General features: G+C 36.3%; 1 protein-coding gene across 5 annotated transcripts in view; it reads left to right on the top strand.

The window, feature by feature from the left end:
* The window catches only part of WDR72 (WD repeat domain 72), a 220806-nt gene that overhangs the window by 65450 nt on the left and 138446 nt on the right, over positions 1 to 16910 (top strand). For all 5 annotated transcript variants that reach the window (XM_049104237.1, XM_049104238.1, XM_049104240.1 and 2 more), the window contains one exon: positions 15968 to 16170. In XM_049104237.1, the coding sequence (XP_048960194.1) occupies positions 15968 to 16170 (203 nt within the window). The remainder of the gene's footprint in view (positions 1 to 15967; positions 16171 to 16910) is intronic.

Raw genomic sequence — 16910 nt, 5'->3', positions numbered from 1 at the left:
TGAAATATTTTTCCTCAAAAACATTATACTAAGTGAAATAAACCAGACACAAAAGATCACATATTATATGGTTCATTTTATATGAAATATCCTGAATAAGCAAATCCATAGAGATAGAAAGCAGATTAATGGTTGCCAGGAGATGAAAGGAGGGGAAGTTGGAGAGGAATGAATTACTTAATGGGTACGGGATATTCCTCAGAGGTGATGAAAAGTCTTGAAACTAGAGGGAGTTGCTGTTTGCACAACATTGGAAATGCACTAACTGCCACCAACAACTTGTACACTTTGAAATCATTCATTGTATGTTATGTCAGTTTCAACTCAATCAAAAGAAAAAAACAGAAATATAGAAAGTATAAAGAAGACATCTTGGGACACCTGGGTGGCTCAGCGGTTGAGCATTTGCCTTTGGCTCAGAGCGTGATCTTAGGGTTCTGGGATTGAGTCCCGCATTGGGCTTCCTGGTGGATCCTGCTTTTCCCTCTGTCTGTGTCTCTGCCTCTCTCTCTCTCTCTGTCTCTCATGAATAAATAAATAAAATCTTTAAAAAAAAAAAAAAAAAGAAGACATCTTGTAAAAGCAATAGAATCCCAACACTTGGGAGATAATCATGAACAGAACAGTTAATATATTACACTTCCAGTATTTTATTCCTTCGCATATTAATGTATACAGAGACATGCTTATATTTATATTTATATCATGTAAGTCTCTTGGAAGCCATTATCCAGTTATTAGTTCATTATTTTCATTATTAATGTAACACTCTAGGAGGTATAGCAGGAAGCTTTAGAAAGTTGCTTCCCTTCACTCGCTCCACAATCCACAAATCCCTTTTTAAAGGAAATGCTAAATGAAATGAAGCGTTTCTTTCCACTTTGAATATAGGGAACGCTTCACAGCAGTATTAGCAATACCTGTGACACTGTCAACAATAGATGTCCCAGATATTTTCATATGGCATCACAATTGTGAAAGGTATCTCCAAGAACCATTTATGTTTACAACTGCCGTAAACTTTTAGGCACACCACTAGCTCTTGTCATTTCACGCAAGAGTAAAGAAGCATATAAGCTTGATTTTTAATATATTTTGATGATTGCATTTCAATATAATTGATATCTTTTATAAACCTATGTGTTTTATTTTTGACATTTTAAACCAATATTGTGAAAAAGGGCTGGCTCACTGGTTTTCCCCAGACTGCTTAAGGGGTTCATGGCATGAAAAAAAGTTAAGGCTTTCTGTTAGTCTGAAAGATTTTTAATGCAGGATGCATTGAAGTTATTCAATGCTGATAATACAGTTGGGAAGAATAGGTCGATATCTTTTTTTTTTAAACATTTTATTTATTTATTCATAGAGACACAGAGAGAGACAGGCAGAGACACAGGCAGAGGGAGAAGCAGGCTCCATGCAGGGAGCCTGATGTGGGACTCGATCCCGGGTCTCCAGGATCACGCCCTGGGCTGGAGGCAGTGCTAAACCCGCTAAGCCACCAGGGCTGCCCTATAAGTCGATATCTGATACACATATACACACATACACACACACTACATACACCAGAGCAAAACTACAATAATAATAAATAATTTAACCTTATTAAATTAAATCCAACAATTAATCCTGTATCACTGAAGAGTGGCATATGAGTCTCATTGTAATATAACATATTTTTTACATTGATATAAAGCCTTGTTAGACACCTTTACATGCATGTGAGTACACACACACACACACACACACACACACACACTGAATGCATCCTCACCCTCCGCACACACACAAACACACACACACACACACAGAGTAGTCTTCTTTAATTCTACCTATTGAACATAGACCTCTAGTTTGGTGAAATTATATAAATGTTAATTTGCTCTTGTAAGTTTACCATCTTTTCAAAGTTAGGAAATTCCACAGTTGTAGAAAAATTCAAGAGAAAGCTATCTACATGAGGTAGTTTCTACTGTGCCCTTTAAAATCCTGATATCACATTGAAAGGCTGCTAACAAAATAAACACAAGTATTTTTTCCCAAAATTTGAATTTGCTTCTTTCACAATCCTTATTAGCTAGAAATGTTTGAACAATTACCTAAATTTTATTATAGAATTATACTTCACATGAACATGGTTCTATATTATTTTGAGACATGCTGACCTATTTTTAAAATTCTACATTATATGATGAATTGTTACTTGGTAAAACATAATATACAGGTGTTTGTATGTATGTACGTATGTGCATTTTAATTAAGGTATTATTCAGCCCACTTTTTAAAATCTGTCATGTTAATATGTATTAGGCATATTGTGATATTTGCAGGATATTTTTGGAACATTTTGTATGCTCAGAAATAAATATGAAAATCAATACAATCTCATTCATATGGTAAAACTAAATATTTTTTCTCTTAAAGCTACTTTCACCAATTAAGTCCTACCCTTTGCTGCCTTATTGTCTCCCTTGTCAATTGTTATCTTCCTGGGTTTTACTTAAGTAAAGGAAATACTTGCCATCATCACTTTTAACTGATTCCTGCAGTCTGATTACATTTTTGGATCATGTGCTGGTTGGATATGTTTGTTACATATCTGAATTTCACCCTCTCAGGAGCTTATTCAACAGCAGCAGAAAGAGGAACACGTTAGGATGGCTATTCTGTGGCTCCTCCTTAGCTTGGCCCTTCTGCAAGCATTTTATATAGACGCTTGGAACGTTAGTGGGTTGCACAGCTGCCATATTTGGTGAAATAAACCCAAAGGAGCCATCTGCCCCTCCTCATGCTGCCTCCTTTCAATTCCCTAGCAACTTCCCAGTAGCCAGCTGCCACAGAAATGATTGGAAAAGCAAGACTTAGTGGACTGTAATGATTGTTATTCTCTGGGAAAGTAGCTTCTCTGATTCGGCTGAAAGATAAAGGATATGGGATGTACTTTATTCATCTGAATGTATCAATAATATCCCAACTTCTACCACTAACTTACTTGTTAGGATTTGAAGGGAAGGATCTTTCATGTTTCTAGGGATCATTCAGGTGAAAACAAATCCAACAGTCAAGTCCTTGGCTGGGAGTGGCAAGCAGAGAATTTGATTTGGGAATATCAGATTTTATCTCCCGTGCTACAAAAAAGGTTGGTTGCTAATTTCAGCCTGTTGAAAGGCCTGGGCATGGATTGGTCCACTATTTTTCCCAGTCCTATTCATATTCACGTGCCTGTGGATTCCATCCCCCCTCCCCCCAGGTCCTGTGCTGAAAAGACAAAGGGCATTTTGCAGCCCTAGGAAGCTTCAGAGTAACAGAAGCTCCACTGAGGGACACAGAATGAATGTCATCTTATAGTTAGTTCATCATTTAAGTAGATAGCAAATTGTTTTTGTAAATTTAGTTAAATGATTTGGATAGTCTTTTATTTATCCATTTGGATAAATAATTTATTCAAATCATTTAACTAAATGATAGATCAGAACTGAGAACATTTATGAGTTGGGATTCCAGTAAAATAATTGAAATAAGAAGATTTGACCAAGCAATTTACTTTTAATCCATGATTTACACTGGAAGTTTAACTTTTTTAATCATCACATTTTTCTTACCTCTAGAAGCATCATTTGTAAGTCTAGTTTGAAAACCCCATTTTATATGTTTCTTATATTATGTCTCTAGTTTTTAAAATTTTTTTATTATCTTCATTTCTCACAACCATGATCATTTTCCCAAGACTGGACTATTAGGAAAGCTATCCATCATCAATGATTTTATAAAGGAAGTTGTCTTTTCTTTAAAGCACTGGATTTAAAGGAATCTTTAGCACATTACAATTTAATTGTAGATGGCATAGACAAAACAATCAGTAAAATTTGGGGTTTGGAGTCAGGTGACTTAGCTTACCTCTGTAGGTATAAGGAGAAGTCAAATGCATAATGTGATATCTTACCTTATAGTAAACTGCACCTCAGAAACTCATCTCAGAAATATCTCTTTTATTACTTCTGGCCTCCTAGCTGCTGATTAATCTGGATACAGCTCCATATTCTTTTTGCCACAATTTTAAATCTAAAAACCTCTGAAAACAAAAGTTTTTTGTTGTCATTGTTTTGTTTTTTTTTTTAGTTTGTGGTAAAGCAACAAAATCAAACCTTACCTCACATGAGGTTATTTATTCCATGAAGTGTAAATATTAGTTTTTAACCTTTTATTGTTTTTTACTGTCTATTCTCCCAAATTCTCCCATAGCTGTTATACAATATACATGTGTGCATTATCTTATCTCTCCAAAATCTGAAAAATCCTGAATTCTAAAGCCTTATGAGTCTAAATGTTTTGAATAAGGAATTGTGAGCTATTATCTTAGTCATTCTCCCCAAAATAGTGGATAGTTTTCTACAAAATGCCATCTGTACCTTTTTCTCATCTCCCATTTATTGAACATATTTTCATCTGACTTTTGTCTACATTGTTCCAATGCAACTGCTCTTCTTTAGGTTCTCTTATTGACAAGATCGGTTGTCATCCTCTAAGTGGCAAGTACATGACATGTCTGTAATCACTGTCACCAGTGTCCCCTTTTCTCTCCACCCTCAGCCTTACATGGCATACTCTTCCCTGGATGGCCAACAGCCCATCTTTCTCATTGTGCTGATTCTGCAAACCCTCTTTATATTATTCCCTGTGTCTCTTCTCAGTGTACTTCTCTCTCTCTCTCTCTCTCTTTGTATTTTCCTTGGGCTATCTTATCAACATAGATGCTTTTCTGTGTGTGGCAAAATACTTAAAACAAACTTTGCCATTTTAATAGTTTTTTGTAATGGTTTAGTGGGATTAAGTACATTCACATTATTGTGCAACCATCACCACCATCTATTTCCAGAACTTTTACATCTTCCCCAAATGAAACTCTGTACCCACTAAAAAATATGTTCCCATTCCTTTCTCCCCTCAGCTCTTGTCAACCATCATTCTACTTTCTGTCTTTATATATCTGACTACTTGTATAAGTAGAATCATACAATATTTGTTTTGTTTTGTTTTGTTTTGTTTTGGGGTTTATTTCACTTAACATAGTGTCCCAGGGTTCACCCATGTTATAGCACATGTCAGAAAACTCTTTTTAAAGCTGAATAATGTTCCATTGCTGTTTTCTAATTTAGAATCTAATTCTAATTCACTGAGTAAGGTAATGGCTGATGCCAGAAGACCTATCTATACACAGAACAAACTAATAGTTGCCATAGGAGAGGGAGGTAGGTAGATGAGCGAAATGGGTAAAGGGGAATAGGAGATACAGGCCTCCAGTTATGGAATAAGTACGTCATGGGAATAAAAGGCACAACACTAAGAATATAATCAAGGATATTGTAATAGTGTTATATGGTGTCAGATGGTAGCTACACTTGTAGTAAGCTTAGCATAATATATAATCTTGTCCAATCACTATGTTGTATACCTTAAACTAATGTAACATTGCATGCAAACTCAAAATTAAAAAAAAAATACTCTGGCTAAAGAAGAAAAAGGGAATGGTTCTATAGAGCTAGGAATCCACCAAAGACCCCTGGCTATGTAAGAAACCTAAGCAGCCCATTTTATGAGAATCCTGATCAGTAATTCCAGAGGGTAGTACTGTTTCCTGGGCCCAACATTATCAAGAGTCTGGTAATGAACTTCCCTCATTGAAAGGTAAACTATGTGCTACATTTATTTTTTAAGCCTTCAGTAAAAACATGGAATTATATATTTCAGAGGTGCCAAAAACATTTAAAAATAAAATGGTTTAGAGATAGATAGATTGGGATCTTTATTAATCTTTTACATAAACTGTTGAAAATGTCTCAACTGATAACTTTGCCAAACTCTTTCTGCAATTCTCTTCTCCAAATTGCCAGCCAAACATTATTTATTTTAAACTCCATGCTAAACATGCCCAGTCCTCAAGGTCTATGGTGGAAATGTAACTTCACTACATGGCATTACTGTCCCTTTCTAAATGTTAGTCCAAAAACCTGTCCAAACCCATTGTCCCAACCACAAGACACAGAAACACCCTGAGACACATAGGGTATTTGATACACACAAATATCCTTTCTGAGCCTCAGAGAGGCTTTCGTTTTGTTTTGTTTTGTTTTTTTGATCTGTTTTATAATCTGAATTGTTTTAAAAATTAAATAAGATGTATATTAAGTGCTAAACAAAGCATTTTAGCACTTTTTTTTTTTTAGCATTTTAGCACTTAAACTCAATGGTAGCTAATGTCAATTTTGATGATGATGATGATGATGATAAAGAGGAGAAGAAATATGTGTATCTTACAATTTTTTTTTCTAAAATAATTGAGTACTGGAATGCCTGGATGGCTCCGCAGTTCAACTCCTGCCTTCTGCTCAGGGCGTGATCGCAGAGTTCCTGGGTTGAGTCCCCCAGTGAGCTCCCTGCAGGGAGCCTGCTACTCCCCTTGCCTATGTCTCTGTCTCTCTATATATCTCATGAGTAAATAAATAAAAATCTTGAAAATAGTTGAGTACTTCAGAAGGCATTTTTTGATGTGGTAGGTGGTTGCTTAATCACCAGCTATTTAGCAAGTATCTTCATGGCTCCTAACAGAGCACAAGGACAGGAAAGGGTTGTCATAAAAGAATTAAATGTCTAACCAGTCCCTGAATTTATTTGTTTTTATGAATTTATGCATCTATGTATTTAGTTATTTATTTTATGAAGCAGGAATCGAATCTCATATATAAAATAATGAAAAATAATAAATTTGAGGTCTAAATCTGGTTCAAAGTAAACTTGCTTCTGCAAGTCCTAGTTGCATTAGTTTTCTGTTGCTGTGTAACAAATTATCACAAATTTAGCCCCTTAAAGCAATGTCCATTTACTGTCCCAGTTCCATAAGAAGTCTAAGCAAGTTCAACTAGTTTCTCTGCTTATGCTCTCATGAGGCCGAATTCAAGATTCTGCCAACTGGGCTCTCCATTGGAAGCTCTGAGAAACAATTCACTTCTAAGCTTATTCAGGTCCTTGGCAGAATTTAGTTCTTTATGGGTATAGGTCTGAGGTCCTTGCTGGCTGTTCACTAGCTGTCACTCTCAGTTACCAGAGGCCACTCTTATCCCTGTATGTGACCTTCTCCATCCTAAAGCCAGTGATGACACTTTGGATTCTTCTTTATTTATTGTTTTTTTTTTGTTTGTTTGTTTGTTTGTTTTTTAAGATTTTGTTTATTTACTTGAGAGAGAAAGGGGCTTGATCCCTGGATCCTGGAATCATGACCTGAGCCAAAGGCAGACACTTAACTGACTAAGCACCCAGGCGCCTCCCTTCTTATGCTTTCAATCTATCTGACTTCCTCTTGTTCTGCCAGCTAGAGAAAAACTCTGCTTTTATATTTCCTTTTTTAAGATTTATTTATTTATTTGGGAGAAAGAGAGAGAGAGCACAATGAGGGGCAGAGGGAGATGGAGAGAATCTCAAGAAGACTCCATGCTGAGTGCAGAGCCTGAAGTGGACCTTGAGATCATAATCTAAGTCAAAACTTAGAGTTGGTGGCTTAACTGACTACACCACCCAGGCGCCCCAAAAACTCTCTACTTTTAACAGGCTCTCCTAATTAGGTCTGACCTACTGAATAATCTTCCTATTTTGAGGTCAGCTAGGTAGAAACCTTAATTTTATCTGCCATGTCCCCTTTTTGCCACGTAGCAACATAATATTTGTAGCGCTATTCCATCATATTCACAGGAGAAAGCATGACTTAACGATGATGGTCATTGGAGTTTGTAGAATTCTGCTTGTCATATTGGTAGGATCATTTCTGGAGGGTCCCATTTCTGAGTAAGTCCATGGGATAGAAGATTGAGGAGATGGGAAAACATTTTTGGGTCACTGGCTGCAGGAACATAGAATGGATTTTACAGATGGCCTAGGGAGCCAGGACTATAGTGAGGGTACACAGAGCATTGGTGCTTTCAAACTATACCCTGATGTGTCTACTGGAGCTTTGATCACTCATTATTTGCCTGAGGGAAAGACTGGCATGTCCCAAAGAGGAAACCGATTGCAATTAAAGAGCTTGTGCCCTCCTTGCCTGCTCCACTGTACCCACCTCCAAAAAGGAGACTTTCTGTACGCCTTCACCTATTACCCACGACCTTATTCAGGAGACTTTACGCCATGCTTTTCTTTCCCAATACAATTCCTCTATCCAGGTAAAATTCCAGATCAATTCATCAAGATATTTACCTAAGTGAATAAATGATAGAGTCCAATCTCATCAAGGATATTGTAGCTGCCGACTAACTTAATCTTCAACCAAAACCATGAGGGGAAATAAAGAGCTATTCGAAATATTTTAAAATTAAAAAAAAATAAGCATACTTGCTGTAAAAAAAATCAAACAATACAGAGTCAATGACATTTTGCAATACTCAGAAGCTGTACAATTTTAATGTTTTATATATAATAGGTAATAGTAAACTTAGATATATACTTCACATCATAATACAGAAACACTTTTCTGTAAACATTCACCTCTTCAACTGATTGTAGATTGTATTAGGTTTTAGAGTGAGGTTAAAAATTAAATTAGTTGTCGTAGATTCTATAATGTTAGCACATGTTTAAGAAGAAGGAGTATTTAATAAGTAAATACCTTGGAAAAAGAAACTTAGTTTAAAATTTATTTAAAGTGAATGCACTATTTGTATTCCTTATACATCTCAGCAGCTATAAATCTTTATGTGTTTCGATTCTTTTTTTCTTTCACCCCACCCCCACCCCTTCATTCTGTTTTTCTGGAGGTCAGCAGTCAGAATTAGACATGAAGGTTGAACGTGGTCCAGCTGATAAGTCCCAGTGTTGCTCTGAATGTGCTGGAGGCAGTGGCAGTACTAGGGTTAAGGTCATGGTGGTCAGGGACTTTGTAAAAATGCATTCTTTATGCCCTAAAGGTAGAAGGTTGAAGTGAAGCCAATCTTGAGTTTGTTATCATATCAGGACCTTTATATAGAACAAAATGAGCCACATCCTTGACAATCTATTTTACAACTAACCATATTATATTCAAATATATTAAGGAATGAAGGTATATGCCTTCATGTCTAATTTAATATTTTCAGATCCATTCCCTTTCCACATCCTTCCATTACTTTCTAGTTAGCTAAGTTTGATACCAATGGAGTTCCCTACCTCTGGTCAGAACCGCCATCAGTTATATATTTTCTGGAGTAAGATGCAGTAACTGTGAAATGGTTTTGTTAGGCAGGGGCCACCAGGTCGATCTCCATACAATTCTATGAGCAAGGCAATGAACTTCATGTGTAACTGGAGATAAATGACACATCTTACAACAGACCCAGTGGTCAAATTCCTTGATACATGGGGTTTAATGACAGCTGGAAGTCGCTGTTTTGCTGAAACCCAATTTCATGAATTTGACTACTAAATTTGATTGTGAGGTCATTTTTTTAAAACTATTCTGTTTTAGATATAGTAATTCTGAAATATGGCTGTCCACTATCTTGCAGCCCATTACCATGGTGGAATCAGAAAATGCCCGCCTCGAAAAAGAAAAAAAAAATTCTCTAAGATATTTTATATATATATATATATATATATATATATATTACATGTTTTTTGTTTTTGTTAAGCTTTGTTAAGCTTTGTACAAATAAGTACAATTTATATTCATTACTAATTACATAATAGGAATTGCTTACCAAATTTTGATTTTTCACAATCCTGTAATGAGCGTCATATTTCATTGAAAATGTTTTTTAGTTTTTGGTAAAACAAATTGTTTGAAATTTGTAGGCTTAGGGGGCACCTGGGTGGCTCAGGGGTTGAGTGTCTGTCTGCCTTTGGCTCAGGGCGTGATCCTAGAGTCCCGGGATCAAGTCCTGCATTGGGCTCCCCACCGGGAGCCTGCTTCTCCTTCTGCCCATGTCTCTGTCTCTCTCTCTCTGTATCTCATGGATAAATAAACAAAATCTTTTAAAAAAAAGTATTTATCTCCCTCCAAACTCTCTGGAGATGGCATTCTTTGGGATTTAGTCCCCGCCCATCTGCTGGTAATGCCTGAGCCTTTGTCTCCATGCTTCTCCCTCTACCTAGAACTCTACATTGTTAACTTTGCATATCTGTTTGGATGTTCTCAAAGTTGGCTTTTTCAACAATAGAAACGACTCTGTTCCTTCTTTCTTAGGTCCTTCAGGTAGCCAAGAAATGGTTAGAAGCCAAATTAAAGTGGTTTTGGTGCACCTGGATGGCTCTGTAGGTTAAAAGTCTTGATTTCAGCTCAGGTCATGATCTCAGGATCGTGAGATCAAGCCTCACATCAGGCTCCGAGCTCAGTGCCGAGTCTGCTTGTCCCTCTCCCTCTGCTCCTCTCTCTCTCTCAGCTACATAAATAAATACATAAAATCTAAAAAAATTAAAATAAAAATGATACATTCGTTTATCAGAAAGAAGTATGTATTGTAAGGACTCAGGGGTGTATTGTAGAGACTTGAGGGGAGTAGTTCTTAGAAAGGAACTACAAGGTCTATCTTTCCATCTCTCCCTTTCTCTGTCTCTCTTTTCTTCCTTCTCTGTCGATTTCCTGTGTCTCTCTGTGCATTTTCTTATTTTCTCTCTATAGGCTAGCATATTCTGCTCCTTGGTCCCTGTAGCAAGAAATGGCTACTCCAAAGTCAACAGGTTGTATTCAGAGACTCCTTGTTTCCAGTTCCAAAATCATGGGGCATCAGAACAACCCCACAACGTGGTGGTGAGGGAGGACAGGCCCCTGACATATAAATGTACCATTCCCAGTGTTGGCAACCTGCTGGCTCTGGGGTTGAAGTTTATAATGAATACAGTCTGGTGATAACTCCTGTCACACTAAGACCCTGGTATGCTCTGATTCATAGCCTTCTCCTTCCACTGCTACAGGGAAAGGGTAACATTTAATTTATTATTTAATTTATTCATTCAGTATTTATTCATTCAGAACAAGTATTGAGTTCTGCTTTGTTATTGGAAAGTATTGTTCCAATACTTTGTTCAAGTATTGAGTTCTGCTTTGTATTTGGAATACAAATTCTTGTATTTCATAGAATACATATCTGAAAAAAAAAAAAAAACATCTGGGAGGGAGGCAGCCCTGAATTTAAGCAAGCAATCAAATATACCAATTACAAATGTGTTAATTTCTACAAAATAAAGGAAAGAAGCTAAGATAGAAAACAAGAGAAGATAAGAATTTACTTTAGAAAGGACTCTCTGAGGAGGTGAGATATTAAGCTAATACTTGAAGAGTGAGATAGAGTTAGCAGGAAAGGATGTGTTTATTTTAAAGACTTTTTTTAAATATCTGATTTGTGAGCAAGGGGAAGATGACACATGAGTAAGCAGAGGCAAGAATATGACTTGTAGGTCAAGGAGTTTGGATTTAATCCCAAGTGTAGCCACAGTAAAAAATCATTAGCCAGTCTTTTGACATCATATAATCCATTAAGAAGTATTTATCTAGCCTTTAATTTATGCCAGACTTCAGCCTGGTTTACTAAAGAGGATTAAAAAATAAGTCAAATATATAATCCTACTGATTCTGATTATTACCTAGCCTGAGAGGCAAGGCTGATTGAGAAGATTCGAGTCTCAGGTAGGAGGCAATGGGGGCCCACTCTGGTCATATGTACAGTGACCTCGGGCCCGGGCATCAGGCAGATCCCAGAACTAAAGACCCAAGAAGTTTTGTTAAACTGCTCACAAGTGCCAAGTGAGAACTTGACATGTTTCAGAGAGAGGATGTCATATAGCACAGCACACACGGTGTGCCAGAAACTTCTAGGTCTTTTAAAATATTTACTCAAAGTAATCCACATAGTAACCCTGTGAGATGAGAATTATTATTAACCCCATTGCATGGGTGAGGAAACAGAGGCACAGGAATATGACTTGTCCAGAGCCGTATAACTGGACAGGGTAAAACCAGGATTAATGTGCAGGGCAGCCTGGTTGTCAGGTCTTCTCTTAGCCACCATCCAGAGATGTCTGCAGGCTGTCATCCCTGACAGGTAGAGAGGACAGTGGTTAGATAGGGCTACAGAGAGGGATCATAGGAAGTTTTGGTTTAAAAAAAAAAAAAAAAAAAGATTAGATATGCAATGTTGAATTGGTGATGAAAGCAGGATATACAGTGGGAATATTGCCAATATGTGCCTGGGGCTCTGCACAGAGCATCTTGCTACTCCTTATATTTCTGTGCACTGGCTTATTGAGGAATAAGCAATTTGGGATCAGTGAAAAGTGCTTCTAATGCTTACTGGTGTCATCTTTCCTTCACTCTGTTAGGACACTAACTGTTCCAGCTCTCTTTTCTCAGGATTGATTCCATTCTCAAAGGTACTATTATAAGTTTATGATTAGGACAAATTGTATTAAAACTCATATTAATGAAAAAGTAATAGAAAAAATTCAAGATATTTGCATAGAAAGCATTTTTATACAATATGATTTTTACTTGGGATAGAGTTTATGGTATATTTCACATAACATCTACTTTGAGGGAGGAAATCATATTATCACATAAAATGATGTGTAATTCACATATCTTTCCATATTGTGTTCAGATTGATTCAAATGAAGAGTTAAGTGTGAGTTAGCTTGTACTCTTGATGTAGCACAGAGCAAAAGAAAAAGAAAGATCTAGTTATCATTGAGTTGACTTTGGAAAGCAAAAATTCTCTTGAAATTGGATGTTGAATTAAGCAATTTTGTAAACCTTCAGTTTCTGATATTTCTTTAATATCAGGAAGCAGTGATTATTCTGTCTGCTGCCAAAGACAGTTTATTAGAGTTACAAAGGCACTCCTTGTTGGACCTCCTCCGGATCATGGCATCCCTCCTAGGCTACTGTTTTTGCTATAGACTTTTCTAACAATTTAAATATATCCCTGAAGTTATATGAATCCCATGATTTCAGGATATATTTAAAAAAGAACATCTTGCATCAGAAGTGTTTTATCATGGTATAATAATCTGTCTAAACAGGAGAGAGAAATGACACAATAATTTGAGCAGAGAAAATTTAATGTAAAGAATTGTGAACCATCACAAAGAATGTAATATGAGGAACTGGCTGATAAGAACTAAAGAAAACTCTAGAGAATTTAGGAATAGCAGATTTATGGAGCAGCCACTATACCTAGAGCTGAGATAGACTGCCCAAGGAAGATAGGCTGCCCAGGACAAAGATACTGACTTTATTGGAAAGGCCATGGCTGTGGTCACTGGATTTGTGGAGAAGTTGGTATGGTGTGGTGTGGTGTGGTGTGGTGTGGTGTGGTGTGGTGTGATGTGGTGGAACTTGCCAGAAATATGCTCCCTAGGGTGCTAGGGAAAGCCATTCACAGAGAGATGTCTCACTGGAAGTCCTCTGTCATGCAACCACACAGAGTGTGCCCAAGGCAGCCGCTACCTGCAGGGTGCTGCTGACTCCCATGCACTGTAGGAGCCTACTGCTGGGAAGCCACCCATGCTGCTGCAACAGAGCACACCAGAACCAAGAAGAAAAGAAACTTTTCTTCTACTAGGCTTTTCCATCACCTCTTATCCAGAATGTTAAAGGTTAACATTTATGGATAAGGAAAAATATTTTAAAAGCACATATCCATTTTCACAGAGCAGGCAATGAAGGGTGAATTTGGAACTAAGTAACAATGAATTGATGACTAACATACCTGGGAATCGCTATCTCTCCATTCTCAGCGTTTGGGCTTTTAAAAGCTGTTGCCTTGAACTTGTAATAAAATCACTTCATTGTTTTGCAATTTACTTGTCTATGATAACTTTAAAAGAAATGGAGTCACTCTAATGATTCCTTATGTCACATTTGTGCTTCAACCAGTTCTTTGAAACAAAATAATTATTTTCACATATTTTACAGCTAATCATGATGGAAACTATTTTTTGCAAAACCAAGTGTCCAACATTCTGTTAGTTAAAATGGGAAGTTTTTAGTCTGGAGTGAAAATAGCTTCATGTTACTTTAAATATTATAGCAGATTAGTTTTCAGATATTTCTTGCCTCCACACAACCATGAGATGTTACATAAGCTCAAGAGGGACAAAGACTGAGTCATTGTTGTTTAGCATAAATTGCCAGCATCTAGCACAGTGAATGAGTGACCCCATAGTAGATGCTAAGTTAATTATTTATCTATGAGAGAGATAGCTCAGAAAGTCAGTGAAGTTTGCTAAATGTCACAGTTACAAGTTCTGGGATGCAGTCATTTTCAGCAAGGAGTAATAACTATTATCTTTGGTTTGAGAAACTTTTGTTATTATCATCCTTGAGAAATGGGGTTTTCTTGTTGCTACCAGCTTTATTTGTTCAAGATATATTAATCTTGATGGGGGAATAAACCTAGAGAAAGAACATGCTTGTGAGTTTCTATGCTAAATGTGTTAAGTTATGAATGCAGAAATGTTATAATGAAAAAAAAAGTGTTGTTAAGCTACTAAAGACTAAACTTCCACCAAATATTTTAGCATAGTAGTTGTTGCTGATTAAGAATCCAGAGTACCAACTAATGGTAGTTTAGTTGCTGTAAAGGAATAATACAGAAGAGAAGAGGAAAAATGGGAAAAGACTGGATAATCTTAATCTTCTGCTTATCTAGACATAGTGGTATAGAATTCTTTTTATTTCCTTATTGTAATTCCTTTAAATTTATATTTTCTTAATACTATTAATAAGAGGGTCACTGGGAAGCTTAGTCAGTTAAGGATCCAACTCTTGGTTTTGGCTCTGGTCATGATCTCAGGGTCTTGAGACTGGGTTTCACACTCAGCTCAGAGTCTGCTTGAGTTTCTCTCCCTCCCCTGCTGCTCCTCCCCCTCCCCCCACTCATGTTCTTTCTCTCTCTCAAATAAATAAAATGTTTTAAAAAATACTATTAATAAGAATTACCTTTCTCCTTCTTAACCATTAGTACAACTACTTTCTCATTGGAAAATACAAGTACTTTCTCATTTCTCATAGGGAAGGGGTAATATGAGATGAAATCTATACTGTTTGTATGTCAAGTTAATTTTCAAAAAAAAAAATTTTTCCTTAGCATCTCTACTTAGTAGGATATAGGTTAGATATTTAATATAGTATGAATAATGTAAATGAACTCATTAGAGACAGTGATCAGCAGAATTCATATTTATTAAGATTTCAGTGAGAGTTTGGCATTGTATTTTAGAAAAGCACTAACTCCTTGTGAGTTGTTTTCTGATATCTTTACTCTATTTTGTACTTGTTCCTTATAAATTTGAATGGAACTTACCACCATCTTGAAAGTCTGAAACTGAAGGAATGGCAGAGAAGAGGGCAAAGGATTGTTTGTGGGATTTTCTTTTCTAATCACATAAATAAAAGTCAAAGGATATAATAGCCATCATAACAAAATTCTAGAGTGCTGTGCATTCCCAAAGCAGTGAGGATTCTTGGGTAAAGGAGGTAGCAATATAGAACATCTGTGTTCTTACTTGTCCTATCCACTTAAATTATGTACATATATTACCAAAAGAAACTTTTTTTTTTTTTTTAAAGCAAAGAGCACTGTGGTTCTCTGTTATTTGTGAGTTGAAACACTAGGGGACAGCACTAAAATATTCCATAGTTGGTTGTTATTGATCACTTGCATACTGTATAATAAGTAAGAGATTTTACTGTTAAAGACTATTGAATGCCCTGTTGATTTCAGTGGATAAAAAAGCACAAATAGGAAGATGGGGTTTTCAAGCCCATAATTTCAGCCTTTGTAAGATGATTTGAATAATATAGAGAAAGCTCTCAGGCTCCTTTTTCATCTATAAGAAGGCATGATCACTTAAAGAATTGTAATTTTTCTGATAAAAGTATTTTGTTCTTTTCATTCTTTTGGAGTAAATATTTTGCATAATTTTTAAAATTTTTAATCTTGTTTTCCAGGCACTTTGGAAAGACATGAAACAGGAGAAAGAGCAAGAATTATTCTCAATTGTTGTGATGATTCACAACTTCTAAAGCCTGAATCTATACTTCCAGCTGCCTCAGAGACACATAAGCACAAAACTGTAGAACAGAGATCCTCCAGCTCCTATCAGCTTGGGCCAATACCTTGCCCTGGTTTGCAAGTGGAGTCTTCATGTAAGGTAAGTTCAAACCAAGTTGCTGCTCACAGAGAACATGCCTCCATGGATATGTGGCAATTAAATGTCAGCACAGAAGCAAGAACTCAGAGGTGACTGCATCTACCAGACATATCTACCAAGTGATCTTGGGTGAATCAGGATAACTTTTTAAGTGGTTATTAGGTTTGGTATAGCATTCTTTTTGACAAGCTCTGGCTATCATAATTGAGTCAATCTTATATTAACTCTTGAGTTCTAGATGGTTTTCATTTGGGGGAGGGGCTATATTCTGTGGTCTGGATCCATTTTTGTTTTTCAGTTGAGTGTATGTGACCTCTTCTTTAAAATGCTTATTACAGATAAACCAAAAAGGTATCACAAAAACTGGGTCATTGTATTGACGAATTTTTTGATATACTCAGCATCTGTAGGATCACCAGCCCTTTAGGGTTCCAAGCCTTAATTAATAAATAATGATAGAGTTTGCATTTAGTTTTGTAAACCAAGTCAACCACCTTCACAGAGATTTGGATGAGCTTTCTTATTTTCAGTTTTAAAATGATATGGCAATTTAATCTGATTTCTTTAAGGGACTCTTCCATCTTTTTGTCATCTTATTTCTAAGTTACCCTCTCATCATGTTGTTGTAACTATGCCATTTATATGTATATATATCTAATGGAATATTTTCTATGTAAACCTATTTTCATAATATTATCTATGATATTTTAATGTCTGCATCATTCTCTATACTTTGCATA

Source organism: Canis lupus, chromosome 30 (genome assembly GCF_003254725.2).
Source record: "Canis lupus dingo isolate Sandy chromosome 30, ASM325472v2, whole genome shotgun sequence".
Classification (NCBI taxonomy): domain Eukaryota; kingdom Metazoa; phylum Chordata; class Mammalia; order Carnivora; family Canidae; genus Canis; species Canis lupus.
This window is presented reverse-complemented; position numbering and strand designations above follow the sequence as displayed.